The sequence below is a fragment of the Arachis stenosperma genome, chromosome 3 (genome assembly GCF_014773155.1).
Source record: "Arachis stenosperma cultivar V10309 chromosome 3, arast.V10309.gnm1.PFL2, whole genome shotgun sequence".
NCBI lineage: Eukaryota > Viridiplantae > Streptophyta > Magnoliopsida > Fabales > Fabaceae > Arachis > Arachis stenosperma.
Window position 1 is genome coordinate 5,381,841 of NC_080379.1, and position 15,446 is coordinate 5,397,286.

At 34.0% G+C, this 15,446-nt stretch overlaps 3 protein-coding genes across 5 annotated transcripts; 2 read left to right on the plus strand and 1 right to left on the minus strand.

Moving 5' to 3' along the window:
- Nucleotides 1–1,154: 1,154 nt before the first annotated feature.
- On the plus strand, nucleotides 1,155–3,406 carry LOC130968476 (fructose-bisphosphate aldolase 1, chloroplastic). Its single transcript, XM_057893764.1, has 6 exons — nucleotides 1,155–1,460; nucleotides 1,647–1,916; nucleotides 2,220–2,329; nucleotides 2,417–2,507; nucleotides 2,606–2,875; nucleotides 2,955–3,406. Exons 1-6 carry the CDS (start codon nucleotides 1,278–1,280, stop codon nucleotides 3,231–3,233), a joined length of 1,203 nt encoding a protein of 400 aa, XP_057749747.1. The 5' UTR covers nucleotides 1,155–1,277; the 3' UTR covers nucleotides 3,234–3,406.
- A 1,876-nt stretch (nucleotides 3,407–5,282) lies between these two features.
- LOC130968893 (fructose-bisphosphate aldolase 1, chloroplastic-like) lies at nucleotides 5,283–7,848 on the plus strand. Its single transcript, XM_057894376.1, has 5 exons — nucleotides 5,283–5,850; nucleotides 6,434–6,543; nucleotides 6,787–6,877; nucleotides 6,969–7,238; nucleotides 7,318–7,848. Exons 1-5 carry the CDS (start codon nucleotides 5,398–5,400, stop codon nucleotides 7,594–7,596), a joined length of 1,203 nt encoding a protein of 400 aa, XP_057750359.1. The 5' UTR covers nucleotides 5,283–5,397; the 3' UTR covers nucleotides 7,597–7,848.
- Nucleotides 7,849–10,067: 2,219 nt separating this feature from the next.
- LOC130969553 (B-box zinc finger protein 19-like) lies at nucleotides 10,068–12,973 on the minus strand. Of its 3 annotated transcripts, none has more exons than XM_057895328.1 (6): nucleotides 12,604–12,940; nucleotides 11,943–12,039; nucleotides 11,735–11,850; nucleotides 11,388–11,636; nucleotides 11,145–11,233; nucleotides 10,068–10,929 (listed from the first exon to the last, which is right to left on the minus strand). In XM_057895328.1, the coding sequence occupies exons 1-5, from the start codon at nucleotides 12,694–12,696 to the stop codon at nucleotides 11,150–11,152; spliced, it is 639 nt and encodes a 212-aa protein (XP_057751311.1). In that variant the 5' UTR covers nucleotides 12,697–12,940; the 3' UTR covers nucleotides 10,068–10,929; nucleotides 11,145–11,149. The 3 variants fall into 3 exon arrangements, with proteins under 3 accessions (XP_057751311.1, XP_057751312.1, XP_057751310.1); XM_057895329.1 differs by lacking the exon at nucleotides 10,068–10,929 and having other exon boundaries at nucleotides 10,979–11,233; nucleotides 12,604–12,798; nucleotides 12,898–12,973; XM_057895327.1 differs by lacking the exon at nucleotides 10,068–10,929 and having other exon boundaries at nucleotides 10,979–11,233.
- Between the last annotated feature and the right edge of the window lie 2,473 nt (nucleotides 12,974–15,446).

Consider the following 15,446-nt stretch of genomic DNA (forward strand, 5'->3'; position numbering starts at 1 on the left):
CTATATACATGTAGTTCTAAAAAATCAAATTCAGGATATGAAGTTTAAGTAACCCAAGTAACTATCACCAGTGCTAGGCTTTATGAGTTTATATAAATTCTAAATCTTAAACTTCACATTTTTATTCTCTAATTCAGCTAAATAAAATTTTCAAAAATAACTATTTAATTTTGTTTAATTTTATTTTTAAGGATTTCGATTTATTCAATTTTGTCATTTCAATTTGTGCCAAAACTATTTTTAAAAATTTTTAATTTTGTTCCTAAAATTTTACATGGAACTAATGTACATAGATAATTTTGACACAAATAAAAAAGGACACCAACAAAATCAAATGAATGCAGATAGGGGTAACTCTTGTTTTTTGGTATTGGAACTATACATTTTCAAAACATAGGGGTTAGTCTTTGGGCTAGACAATGATAGAGATCCAGATAAAAACTTCATGGGCCAACCAGGTGTAAAGACAAAACAAGGTATTGGGCTTCCTTTGGTGGATAAGATCCATTTCATGTTCAGTCTAAGCCGGGATGAACCAAATTTTCTTTTGAAGTTAATCTTGTCCTGACCAAAAAAAAAAAAAGAGTTAATCTTGCATTTTGTTAACCAGAATCTTCTAATGTTTCATAACTATTGATATTGCTGCATTTTAACCAAGGTCATTGAATAATGAATATAATTGCAGTTTGGCATGTGTGGCAGGGGAGGGAGGTCTAAATCCGCAAGTAACTAACTCACATAGCAATATAGCATGGTTTTTAGACCTTAAACTCACAAGATCCTATAACTAAACCAGGACCATAGACCACTAAGAAGAAGACAAATCAAGATAATCATAAGGTAAATTATAACCGCATATAATTGTATTCCCCTAGAAACCACTCTTACTATTTTGTACCCTTTTGGATGAATGCTATACATAACATATGTCGCTACTAGTAACGCAAAGCTAAGGGAGAAAAAAATATCTCCATTTTCTTAATTTTTCATTTATTTAATTTTTTTTGGGGAGGTTTGAAAGGAACCATCCATTCCAAAGAACGTACCTCAGAATGCCAAGTAAGCAGGAATTATCATCCACGTGTCAAATGAGGATAGGTTGGTTGACATGAGCCTCAAATGAGATATCACTTTGTAACTATATAAACTGTGAGAAGAGTATGCATGTGTGGTAAAGAGGCACACTAAAAGAGGTTGCTGTAGGGGATAAGATTCTTGTGTTGTGTTGTTGTTGTTGCTGGTTTAGGCATATTCATTATTTTTCTTGCATTGAAACAATGGCCTCAGCATCAGCATCAGCAACTCTTCTAAAATCATCCCCAGTTCTTGACAAGTCTGAGTGGGTTAAAGGCCAAACACTTCGCCAAACTGCAGTGTCTCTTGCAAGAACTAACTCTGCCACCCCTTCACCACTCACCATCAGAGCTGGTTCCTATGCCGACGAGCTAGTAAAGACCGCCGTATGTATCAATCATTAACCAACGATAGACTCACGTGTAGATAACAATTTAGTCGTCAAATTATCTAAAAGTTTACAACTAACAATTTCACGTGAAGACAGCTGCACGAGTTTACAACTAACATATCATTAGTAGTGTTTATTTGTTTTGATGTTGAGTTAGTTCAAATTGTTGATGTGAATGCAGAAAACTATTGCCTCACCGGGGCGTGGTATTCTGGCCATGGATGAGTCGAATGCTACCTGTGGGAAGCGTTTGGCCTCAATTGGGTTAGAGAACACCGAAGCCAACCGCCAAGCATACCGTACCCTGCTTGTGTCAGCACCAGGCCTTGGTCAGTTCATATCTGGCGCCATTCTCTTTGAGGAAACTCTCTACCAATCCACCGTTGATGGCAAGAAGATTGTTGATGTACTTGTTGAGCAAAACATTGTTCCCGGTATCAAAGTTGACAAGGTAACCCTTTTTTATTTCAATTTCCTTTCAAATTATACTGAACTTATGTGTAAAATATAAGGAAAAAAGTTGATAGCTTTTCTAGAATTCCTGTACTCTTCTTATGTGAACTTGGTAGTATTTGATTTGATTGATGATAGAGATGTGGGACACGTAACCTCCCATTGGATGGAATAGGCTCTGATACCGTATTAGAAACCCAAAAAACTTGCTGTCTTAAGATATCTTATCTTTTAGAGATGTGGTTTAATAATTTATGACATTCTACAATTTAACAAGTGGTTCATGTGGCAATAACAACAGGGTTTGGTGCCCTTGGCTGGTTCCAATGATGAGTCATGGTGCCAAGGTTTGGATGGTCTTGCCTCTCGTTCAGCTGCATACTACCAGCAAGGTGCTCGTTTCGCCAAATGGTGAGTTTCTGCCTATTGGTATTGTCCTCTTTTTTCTTTGGCAGCAACATCAAACTTATACCAAACTCAATTTCATTCATAAATTAGGCGTACCGTTGTGAGCATCCCCAATGGTCCTTCTGCTCTTGCAGTTAAGGAAGCAGCCTGGGGTCTGGCTCGCTATGCTGCCATTTCTCAGGTGAGAAGTGAGAAACACTAAGTTACATAAAGAGATTTTCATTTTGGTTTCACTTCTATAAATACAGTCTTCTGATGTGCATTCTTTTTAATGCTTAGGACAATGGCTTGGTCCCAATTGTGGAGCCAGAGATCTTGCTTGATGGTGAACATGGCATTGACAGGACTTTTGAGGTAGCGAAAAAGGTTTGGGCTGAGGTTTTCTTCTACCTTGCTGAGAACAATGTCCAGTTTGAGGGTATCCTTCTTAAGCCTAGCATGGTTACTCCTGGAGCCGAGTCCAAGGACAGGGCCTCTCCTCAGAAAGTTGCTGACTACACACTCAAGCTTCTTCACAGCAGAATTCCTCCGGCTGTCCCCGGAATTATGGTAAGTAACACTGCCAAACTCCATCATTACATTGTTCTTTTTATGTTGATGTACTAAGAAAAAGTACAATTTTGTGTAGTTCTTGTCTGGTGGACAATCTGAGGTGGAAGCAACTCTCAACTTGAATGCAATGAACCAATCTCCAAACCCATGGCATGTGTCCTTCTCATATGCCAGAGCCCTCCAAAACACTTGCTTGAAGACATGGGGAGGCCGTCCGGAGAATGTCAAGGCTGCTCAAGATGCCCTCCTTTTCCGTGCCAAGTCTAACTCGCTTGCTCAGCTTGGAAAGTACACCGGCGAGGGCGAATCCGAGGAGGCCAAGAAGGAGTTGTTTGTGAAGGGCTACTCCTACTAAGATGTTTGATAGTGGATATGGATATGATACATGTTAGGCAACAAAACCAAGATGGAATGGAAGGCTAATTTGTGTAAAATTGTGTAATGTTTTTATGTAGTCTTGGAGACTATTTTTGTTTATGGAACACTTTCACCTCTACAACTTAATAAACCTTTTGCTATGAGTTAGAAGTTGTGTCCTTGAATATATATGCATCTTCATACAGTGAATTTCTGCACTTGATGAAAACCCTCCTTCAAAGAAGTAACTATAACCTTAACTATATACCCATCTCCTTTAATTTATTTAGATGCAAGAACCATAATGCAGATAATCATTAGCTAGAACTAACAGAAGCTGTAAACTGATAACTGAACTTTTCCATTCCCATATTTATTTCCCATGTACTTAATTGTGATCAATCATAAGCTACAAAGAGTCAAGGATCTGTCTTGGGATAACAAATCAACAAAATTGTAACCTCAACTATATTACTGTTCTAACTTGTTAAAAAGGCAAATGGGTTATTAATATTTACCTTTTATCATATATGTTAAGTTGGTTACATATCTCTTTGTTATTAAATATAGTGTAGTATTTATATAAAAGATTTTTCACTTTCATCCATTTAAAAAATTATGTGTCAGATATACGAGACAAAATAAGTACACAAAATATTTTTCTTCTTAATAAAGAATTTTCTCCCAGAAATGAAATTTTTTACTAATGTATATCTAGTGGCCTTCCGACACCACTAGTCTCTTAAACTAGACTCAAGCTCAACACGATATCATTCCAAAAAAACACCTAAGAGCCCCTCTCTTCTTGGCCTTTACATTGTTCACATAGTCTTTTCTTTTCTCTAGTTTTACTCATGAATCATGATTTTCAACTTCACTCAAGAATTACATCAGCAAAGGATGATTGATGATGTGTAAGATTTGATCAAGTTGTGAACTATGCATATCTAGCTAAGGATATTCTTTTAATGCCTCCCCCCCCCCCCCCCCCCCCCACCTGTCTTTTTTTGTGATAGATATTGAATATGGTTTTGTATTTCATTCCTTGTACTCTTCTATGCTAAGAATACTAGAATAGGAAATAAAACACTCAGTAGATTACTGTAGTAGAATGTTGATTAATCACCAAGAGTGCCCTTACTAGATTGGATTATAATAATAAATAAAACACTTTTATAGAAGCTATCACTGGGTAATGTGTAGAGTTGAAATCTTGGTTCTGTTTGCACTTAATAATGTTCATTACTTTGCCAACTTCAAGAACCATGTCAGTTGGATTCTTATTTTATTTTAACCAAAGTTTGCAGATAACTTAACTACCTGCCCTTCAAATAGGTTTGGTAATTCTGTCTTCTTTATTCTTTTTTCTTCTACCAATCTACATGAGATTGCTTTATAGACTTGATAGTTGCCCTACTACCAAAGAAGGAAAAGTAAATATATTTGTGACTTTGGCCATTGAATATCAATGCCGTTTGGCATAAATGGAAACCACTGATATATCATAGTTTGGAGACCTCAATCTCTCCAAAATCTGAGACTAAATCAGGACCATAAAATCTTTTAGAAGGAGACAAATTGCATCATCATGAAGCCTAGTTATAACCGCACACTGGTTTTTCCATACAAAAGCCACTAACTTGTACCCTTTTGGATGCATGTTACACCTTTGTCACTAATAGCAGCACAATTGTGGGGAAAAAAAATCTACCTTTTATTTCCAAATTCCAAGTCTATTTGTTAACTTTTACAAGGTGAGCAAAGAGCCATCCATTTCAACCACTTAATGCAGGAGATTATTGTAAGAGCACAAGTTTACCATCTTATATTTAACCACACTCCTAATAAAAATAGTATTTTTACTACTTGTTATTAAGAGTGCGTTTAAATATGAGATGGTAAACTTGTGTAAAGTATTCACCTAAGAATTTTTTGACAACGCAAAATGCCAAGTAAGCAGGAGTTATCATCCACATGTCAGGTGAGGATAGGTTGGTTGACATGAGCCTCAAATGAGATATCACTTGGTAACTATAAATATAGAGAGAACAGAGTACATGTGTGGTAAAAAGGCACACAAAGAGGTTGCTGAAGGGGATAAGATTATTGTGTTGCTGCTTGTTAAGGCAGATTCATACCATTTTATTGCATTGAAATAAACAATGGCCTCAGCATCAGCAACTCTTCTCAAGTCATCCCCAGTTCTTGACAAGTCTGAGTGGGTTAAAGGCCAAACACTTCGCCAAACTGCAGTGTCTCTTGCAAGAACCAACTCTGCCACCCCATCACCATCAGCACTCACCATCAGAGCTGGTTCCTATGCCGATGAGCTCGTCAAGACCGCGAAAACTATTGCTTCACCTGGGCGTGGGATTTTGGCCATGGATGAGTCAAATGCAACCTGTGGGAAGCGTTTGGCCTCAATTGGGCTAGAGAACACTGAAGCTAACCGCCAAGCATACCGTACCCTCCTTGTGGCAGCACCAGGCCTTGGTCAGTTCATCTCCGGTGCCATTCTCTTTGAGGAAACTCTCTACCAATCCACCGTTGATGGCAAGAAAATTGTTGATTTACTTAAAGAGCAAAGCATTGTTCCTGGTATCAAAGTAGACAAGGTAAGTTCAATGTGCCTTCTTTCTTTCGGAAATATTTGAGAACAGAAAAATTAGTAAAAAACAAAACAGTCAAAATTTCTCTTATTTAACATTTATTAATTATTGAATATTAAATAAGACAAGTTTTGCACTACCTTTATGCCTTAACCAATAAAGTAAAGAATAGAAGGAATGATGTAAATATATCTAGCATCAAATAGGCTACATATACACCAAAAACCAACTATCAAATCAGTCAGTTGTATAGAATACATGTTAAAATACAAAATATATTTTGAAAATAAGTTAAACAATAGATATATTTACATACAAATACATTTTGGCGTGTACGTAGCACTTTTGATATACCATAATTGAAGTTAGCTTATATTTTGTTGCATGATTGTCGTTGTCATTGTCATTGTGTAGTACATGTATGTGAAAGGCACAAGTAGTAAGATGAAAGAGAGAAAGCAAACGTTTTTTCCTTGGTGTGTAGTATTTTATTAAGAAAACATGATGGTTTATGATATACAAGTTTAGAATTTTACTCATGCCATTGTATTTGTTAATACATGGTTTATGCATGCGTTGAAAACAACAGGGTTTGGTGCCCTTGGCTGGTTCCAATGATGAGTCATGGTGCCAAGGTTTGGATGGTCTTGCCTCTCGCTCAGCCGCATACTACCAGCAAGGTGCTCGTTTCGCCAAATGGTGAGTTTGTGCATATTCTCCTCTTTCTAGAGAATCATCAGAATTTATTATTTTTAGCTATCACTTAGCTATCAATGTTTAAAAGTATAGGACAAGATATATTGTTGGATTACTAAATTAAAGGAATTAAATTAATAGTTAAGTGACGGTTAAAAATAATAAATTCTGATGGTCTCCTACCATTTCTCAAATCAAAATTTTAAGATCATTTTTGCATTAATAATGACTTAATTTATAAACCAGGCGCACTGTTGTGAGCATCCCCAATGGTCCCTCTGCTTTGGCTGTCAAGGAAGCAGCATGGGGTTTGGCTCGCTATGCAGCCATTTCTCAGGTAGTAAATTAAAGAAACAATTCAAGTTATTCAAGAATGCTTAGTTGTATTTATATAGTCTTCTAAGCTGTTTTTTTGGTTCAATGGTTAGGACAATGGCCTGGTCCCAATTGTGGAGCCAGAGATCTTGCTTGATGGTGAACATGGCATTGACAGGACTTTTGAGGTAGCGAAAAAGGTTTGGGCTGAGGTTTTCTTCTACCTTGCTGAGAACAATGTCCAGTTTGAGGGTATCCTTCTTAAGCCTAGCATGGTTACTCCTGGAGCCGAGTCCAAGGACAGGGCCTCTCCTCAGAAAGTTGCTGACTACACACTCAAGCTTCTTCACAGCAGAATTCCTCCGGCTGTCCCCGGAATTATGGTAAGTAACACTGCCAAACTCCATCATTACATTGTTCTTTTTATGTTGATGTACTAAGAAAAAGTACAATTTTGTGTAGTTCTTGTCTGGTGGACAATCTGAGGTGGAAGCAACTCTCAACTTGAATGCAATGAACCAATCTCCAAACCCATGGCATGTGTCCTTCTCATATGCCAGAGCCCTCCAAAACACTTGCTTGAAGACATGGGGAGGCCGTCCGGAGAATGTCAAGGCTGCTCAAGATGCCCTCCTTTTCCGTGCCAAGTCCAACTCGCTTGCTCAGCTCGGAAAGTACACCGGCGACGGCGAATCTGAGGAAGCCAAGAAAGAGTTGTTTGTGAAGGGCTACTCCTACTAAGATGTTGAGTGGTGAATCTGATATACATATACATGTTCAGCAACATAATGTGGAGGGAAAGATTGGAATGGAAGACTGATTTGTGTAAAAGTTGTAATGTTCTAGTCTTGGAGACTATTTTTGTTCATGGAGACTGTTTTGCTCATGATTAAGTGCAACTCTACAACTTAATAAGCCTTTTGCCATAAGTTAGGAGCCATGTACTTGAATATGCATCATTATATAGTAAAATGTTTGAATTTCAACTTAAAAGAGTAATTAATTAACTAGAAAACATGTCACTTGGTTGAGAGCCAAAATCCTCTAGTAGTATGATTTGTTGTTCGATCTTCTTAGAACGGTCAAATAAATTACCAAGTTCATCAAATACTGCTAATGACACATTATAAGTCTAAACTATATGACTGAAGTTAAAAGACTGATGCAAAAGAATGAAGGTCAAAATACTTCTTTAAGATCAATGCTAAACTATAGAATTGAACATTTTTTAATCAAAATATCCATTTCGGTTCTAATGCAAAAGATTTCTGGCTTGCTTTGTTATACATCAGGATTTAGGTTAAAACATAAAAGGTAGATTTGTTATTTTGTTTTGCCATTTCAGGCCAGCATCATAATCAAACAATTAAAGAGAGGCTAGAACTTACAACAATTGATCCTAAGTCATCAGCCAAAGCCTGCCTCATTTCTTTTTTGTGGTTGGGGGGGGGGAGAGGCGGGGGGGGATGTGGTCAGTTTCATTAGTGGCTACAAATATGTACTGTTCTTTTTTAAAACTGAATTTTTTATGTGGCAGTGGGTTGTGATCATGTGATGTGTAAGCTGGGCCTGTGAAGAACCCTTGCCAGAAATTTGTGTATGTTTTAGAACTTAAATTTCATCGAAGTGTTAGAGGTTTCAAATCAATCTAGTGGTGCCTAGCGCTGTCAAACGGGCCAGATCGGCCCATTTAGGCCTAGTCCATAAGGCCGTATGTTAAAAAAATTTAGAAGGGCTATGACCAAAAAAAAAATTTTAGAAGGGGGGTGAGTTAAAGATGGTCACTGACTCACTGGAGCTCGGCTATAGTGCTCATTGCAGAACTGAGTGGAACGGGGTTTTTCTATTAATATTCTATAGGTTTGAACCACTGCGGTATTTTGCTTTTCCCAATTGTTTAGGTTGTATGTAATTACAATGTTCTATTGGATTTGTAGTTAAATAACTAGAAAATAAAGGCCTAAGTTAATTCTCAGTTTGATAGAGTTGCATGTAATTTGTTTCGGTCTCTTGGGATAGAACTGCAACTTTTAAAAAATTATGGGTCACAATGAAATATCAAATATGTCAATTTTGAGAGAGCCTTGTGTACATAACTGAATTTAGGGTGTACATGGTCCCGCCCGATCCGAAGATCCAGTCAGAATACTTTGGAGATTAATTTAGTGTAATTTCACTGAATTTATGGTCAGGTAAAGGTCTCAAAAATAGTCTCTGTCATTATTTAGGGTTGAGTCTGGGTCAAAACAAACTCGACTTCATCTGATCCATGTACATTTTAAGAGACTAAAAAAGTATATATATTTTAAATTAATTTCAATATTATGCTATATTAATTATAAGCTTATTGTTTTGTTTTTAATCATACTTGTTAAATTAGAAAATAGATCAAAGAAACATAAAATTAGAATTTATGAAAAATTTTAAGTTCAAATATAGATATTAACTTTTCGGTAATAAGTATGTTTTTTTCTTCTTTATAAATAAGTGTATCATAATTTTTTTTGAAATAAAGTTTATCAAAATTCGGACTTCACTAGTTTAGACTCGGTTTTAGTATGGCTCGAAAGTAGTAAGATTTTACTGAATCTAAGGTTCAATAAGAGTCTCAAAAATAAATCCAATTATTATTTAGAGTTAGATCCAAATCAAGACAAATCCGACCCATGTACACCCTAACTTAATTGTATAGTGGAAAGATTGCTTGAGGTTAGTCGGAAAAAGTTGTGACATGGGGCTTGATGACTCTACTCTATTTTTCTTTTTGGAAGCAAAAGAGCTCAATAGCTTTAGTTTTCTACTTGTGAGTAAGTCTACATTAGGGCTGGCAATTCATACCCTACCCGCGGGTACCCAACCCGGTCTAACCCGTTCGGGTAGGGTAGGTTACCCTACCCGCAGCGGGTAGGGTAGGGTACGGTCCGAGTATGCCTGCGAGTAGGGTAGGGTATGGGTTTAGGGTTTAGGGTGTACCCTACCCTACCTTACCCGCACCTCATATATAACACATATTTTATAAAAATCTCTCTATATAGTGAAGGAAGTGAAAGTTGAACCCACAACCTCTCTTATGTAATGACTTATAATAAGTGAATAACCATTAAACTAGTTAATTAATTTAGTACTTTAGAGCATTGATTTTTTATTTTTTATGTTATTAATACGTATAAAATTCGAAATAATTGAAATTTATATTTACTTTGAAAAAATTTGATATTTCTACGGATAGGGTAGGGTAAGGTAGGGTTTAGAATTTTAGGGTGCGGGTAGGGTTAGGGTTGAGAGATTCTCAACCCGCGGATAGAGTAGGGTAGAGTTTTAATGAAATTTTCAACCCGTGGGTAGGGTTAGAGTAGGGTCCAAACCCTACCCTACCCTACCCATTGCCAGCCCTAGTCTACATGATAGTTGATAAGTTGAATATGAGTTTCAATTGCTATAGTGATTACCTATTCCATAGGATTTCAACTAACTTGTTTGCTCCCTTTGACAAATTTGTTATGCACTACTACTGTATAGATAGTTTTATTGTCTCTTGTATCAAAACTTTTGTTTAATGAAATTAAGTTTATTAATAAACTCTTACAATTTTGGTGTATTATTTCTTCCATATATTGGTCCAAGGGCCAACTCAAATTAGTTTTCACTCCAATTCTCGTGTACCTGAATACTAGCTAGACTATAATATAGCTCATGAACCTTTATTAAACTGCAATAAAATTAGATTGATCAACCAACTGTGGCTTTGCGTACATGACAGGCCATACATAATTTGTAAATAAAACATTAGTGCTATAAATTAAGAGGTACAATTATTGGAGGAGGATTTATGTGCCTATTGTAAAAATCTTAATCCTTTCTCAAGTCATGATAAATATCATGATTAGCACAAATCCATTTAATGTCAAATAAGCATCTTTTGTTGGTAGTGGTAGACTTTTCGAAAATTTTCTTAATCTATCAAACTTTTTACAGGGGCTAATGCAATTTCTATAAACATCAATGGTCTAGATGAATAATTTGAGTAAGAATTGAAACCCTCAGTAAGCATGGAAGTCAATTCTCTAGTAATATCTACAATAAAAAAAGGCGAAGAAATAAGTATTAAAAACAGAGCTCGATATTCTTTTACAAATGAAAACATCTTATGCATGTGCTAGTTTATTACAACTCATTTTTTTATAATGATATTTCTCTTTTTCTTGATTAATTTGGTTAGAACTCAAACACTTAATAGATAATCTTATTACTTCATAAGACACGCAATAAGGTCACTCCATATGTTATACCTTAATTACTTCTCAGCTTCTTGTTTGAACAATTCTACCGGTACAACACCAATAGAATCATGATTATTACTGCCCAATATATCCTTATCCTGCTTCTCAAAAACCAGAATATGTATTAATTCAATTGAACTATCAAAACATTAGTCATCACATGCTCAACAAATTAATTATATGTCATGAATTCATGAAATGAAACTTAGAAAATATCTTTTGAATCATAAAACTCTAATGAAAAACAATTACCAGGTTGTTTGATGTTGAACCATTTATCCGTTGTGGCCGGGTATTAAGATCAAAGAGTTTTTTGTCCATTTTTCTATGACCATCAATATTATTTTCTAGCATTGTAACTGATATAACCTTGTGATTGTGACTCTGGTGGTTATCTCTTGCATTTAGCTTGATTGATTGACTCTGGTCTCTCCTTGGTTCATTTTGATCCAAAGTTTGCAATCCAAATTCATCCAATCCACCAGTTTTGTCACTTGGAAACTACCACAAAGAACCAAGAAACATTCCTTCAACTTACAAGCTAGAATTTTTTTTAGATTTTAATTTTATTCTTTGTTCTTCTACAATTGAAAACATACCTCAATTCTCTGTCTCAACAAGAGATACCTTTCATGAGTTCTTTTACCACCAACATGTACTATCATATCACATTGTAGACACAACGAACTACCGTCTATCTCACAGTAAAAGAAAGCTACATGTACAAATGTTTATGATAAAAAATAATATTTAGTTATGGTCTTATATATCAAAATGCACAATCTGGTCAGGAATCCATATAAATACCAGGTGCATTTTCACATATATCACATCGAGGAACATCACTAGGATCAGCAAGTCCAACTCGAACATGTCTACTAGCAAGTTTGTTACACATGTGGACCTGAAACTCAAATGTAAATCACAAGTTTATTTTGTCATATAAATCTACGGTTTCCAACCATCTTATTGTTTCATTCTTGAACCAAAAACTAACAATCAAAAAATGAGATGAATGTAGAAAAAAAATTATGAAAAATATAATCAACTGCAAACAATATCTAAAGAACTTATGACTTCATTTAGTCCTTTGATTAAATCCAACTTCACATAACATAACACAATTCAATTCCAATATATCTTAATTCTAGTTCTACTCCTACTCAAGATAAAAATAAAATAAAATAAAACAAAACTCAGTTCAGTGGACCAGTAGATTAATAGAGAAAAGCTTTAGATCTTGTTTACCAAGCAATGGCGTGAACAATTGTATTCATATAAGTGAATCAAGTCAAAGGATGCAATATACTTGTCCTAGGCTCCTAGTATACAATAAATTTTAAACCCGTGCTAATAATTTCATCTATTATTTTGACTCCATAACAATTCAATTTGTGTAGTAAACTAATCGAAATGACTAGACATTAATGAAGGGAAGAACAATAGCTTGATAAAATTGAAGTCAAACCTTGTCATCGCAAGAGCGGCAAAGAGCGGCCTCGTCGGCGGCGCAGAATAAAATTGCAGCGGCGTTTTCGCATACGTCGCAGAGGGTTCTCATTGTCGCTCTCTTAATAATTATGCCTTTCAAATGTCAATTATTCTTCAGCTGCACTGCTTTCTCGCTCTTTCTTCCTCCGCAATAACAGTGCCTCAACGCAAACTTTGCGATTTGAACAAGTGGTTCAGGTAGTTAGCATCATTAACAGAAGAAGAATAACGAATACAAAGAATGAGGAAGAAGGAAGAAGGAAGTTCAAACTTGGAAAGCAGGGTCAGGGGGTCCTTGCTGCTTCCTATTCGTCGCTCACTATTATTATTATTATTTTTCAAAATAGGATACTCAAATCCAAAATTTTCATACGAGTACAGAATATTATTTCATTTAAGTTATATTTCGTTAATTATTATTATTTGAAAAAGTTTAAGAATTAGCAATTTTATTAAATTTTAGACAGCATATAATTAATAAAAAAAAGTGAACCATTTGATGAAATTTCATACCAATTTTACACCATTAAAATTATTATTAATAATTTAATAATTACAAATTACAAACATTACTCGTTCTCTGACATTTTTTTTATTATTTATTTAGTTTAGAAAAAGTGACAAATAAACCAAAATTTATACTTAATATATATTAATTCTAAAAAAATTAATAAAATTTTTTAGAATAATAAACGTAAATAAATTAGATTAAATTAAGATTTTTTATCTTATTTATAAAAATTAATTTAAAAATAATGTATTCGCATATATTATCATAAATTTCATTAGTATCTTTTTAAATTAATTTATCCAAAATTTTAATTTCCGGAATTTATTTGTGACTTTATTATTTATTTTGTTATCAATTGCTCCCTTTTATTCTACCTTCCACTATAATCCACTTTTCCCGCAGGGTAAAACCGTAAATCTGCTTCCTATTTTTAAATCCCACTCCTATTTTGCAAGTGGAATTCACTAAAAAAGAAACAGACTACAAGTGGAATAAAAATTGAAAATAATGGAATTGTCTTTGAGATAATAAATTAATAATCAATGTGATGAATCACTAATCGGTAATCTGTGGTGGAAAAAAATCGATTTGTATCAAACTACCAATTGTTGTTGGGAGTGGATCCTCTCCAATAAAAATAAAACTTGATAGTATGTAATGTTTAATTTAATTATTTATTATTTTTTTTATTTATTTCTAGTTTCACTTATAAAATAAAAGATAAGATGAGAGATCACATTAGATTCTGTCAAGTGTTAATCCATTTCCATTGTTGCTTCGGTCAGTTCATGTACCCGTAAAACCCAACATCTTGCCTGGATAGATATAAATATAAATAGAAATACTAGCTACTTTAATCATTTTTTAATCCACTAATTCATCTATTATATAAAAAGTATTAAAAAAGTTTGATCCACATTTTTTTATAAATTTAAACTTATAACTTTGTGATGTTGAGTGTGTCGTATGCTTTAGTGGTTTTTTTAGTGAGAAAACATGGAAAAAAAAAAATCTAACACAAACAAAATGCCAGACCATGAATGAACACGGATCAAATTGGATTCGATTTGGCTAACACTAGAAAAAAAGGAAGCCAAGCTAGCGTGCTAAATTGAAAGTTGTAGAATGATCATAGTTTATTCATCAAGACATGTTTATACTTGAATTTCGATAACTAGGAAAAATGTATATTTTATTTAAGTCTAAGATTTTGTAATCAATTTATGTTTTCTCCTATTAAATACTCTTTTAAAAGAGTAATTTATAATTTTGTTGTCTTTATTAAAAGAAAAATAAAATAAAATGTGCCGCACAAAAGAGTTTTGCTTCATCAACAGTTAGGGGGAAATTACAAATGAAGAAAACTGCAATATAATTCATTGGTGTTGAATATTTTGGTTTATGTCTGATTGTGTTTTATTGGTTGTCCTCCCATGACAATGTGGTAGGAGAGTGGCTGATTTTGTGTTGTGTGTAGGTGAATTGGTGCTGCTCTAATCTAAAAGGCAATATTTGGAAAAGAGAGAAAAATAGAAATTAAATTAAGTTTTTGTATTATATTTAGTATAAAATATATTAAATTAGATTATTTTTTGTATTATATTTAGTTTTAAAAAAATATGAAAATAAATTGATAAATTTAAAATTTAAAAAATTAAATAATGATATTTTTGAGAAAAAAATATTATTAAAATTTGAGTTTTTTTTTCTCCAAAATGTTTAATTCTTTTTGTCTCCATTTTTTAGAGATATTGAAATTTGGTATGTCGGGATTAAAATTTTAGTTCTACACAATATTAAATTTTAGTCTGGTCTTTGAAAACAAATGTTACTAAATAGATGATATGCTGTCAAATGTTTGTGTAAAAAAATAATAAAATATAAATGATCAAATATTTATTTTAAAAGTAAAAAACAACAGGCAATATTAATTTGAAAAAATATAAAATAGAATAAAAATGACAAAATGGAAAAAGATTATTGAACTATAAATCATTTTAAAAGAGAAGATAATAGAACATGCTGCTGGAACCACAAAAAGATTCAAAGCTGTCTGATGAAAGCAATGGTTCACTCATTCTGAGCCACATGTTCTAAAACTACCATCAGTTTGGTGTTGGTGGTAGCATGCTATTATTATGTTTAATGAGGGAAGAAAAGTGCAGTGTGAATGAGCCAACAGATGGTAAGTAACTTAATAAATAATAACTAACTTTTGAAAATAAGTAATTCTAATAATAAATAACAACAAAAAATCAGAACCACAAAAAACTTGTTCACAAAAAGTCGAATCTCATACATGATACACT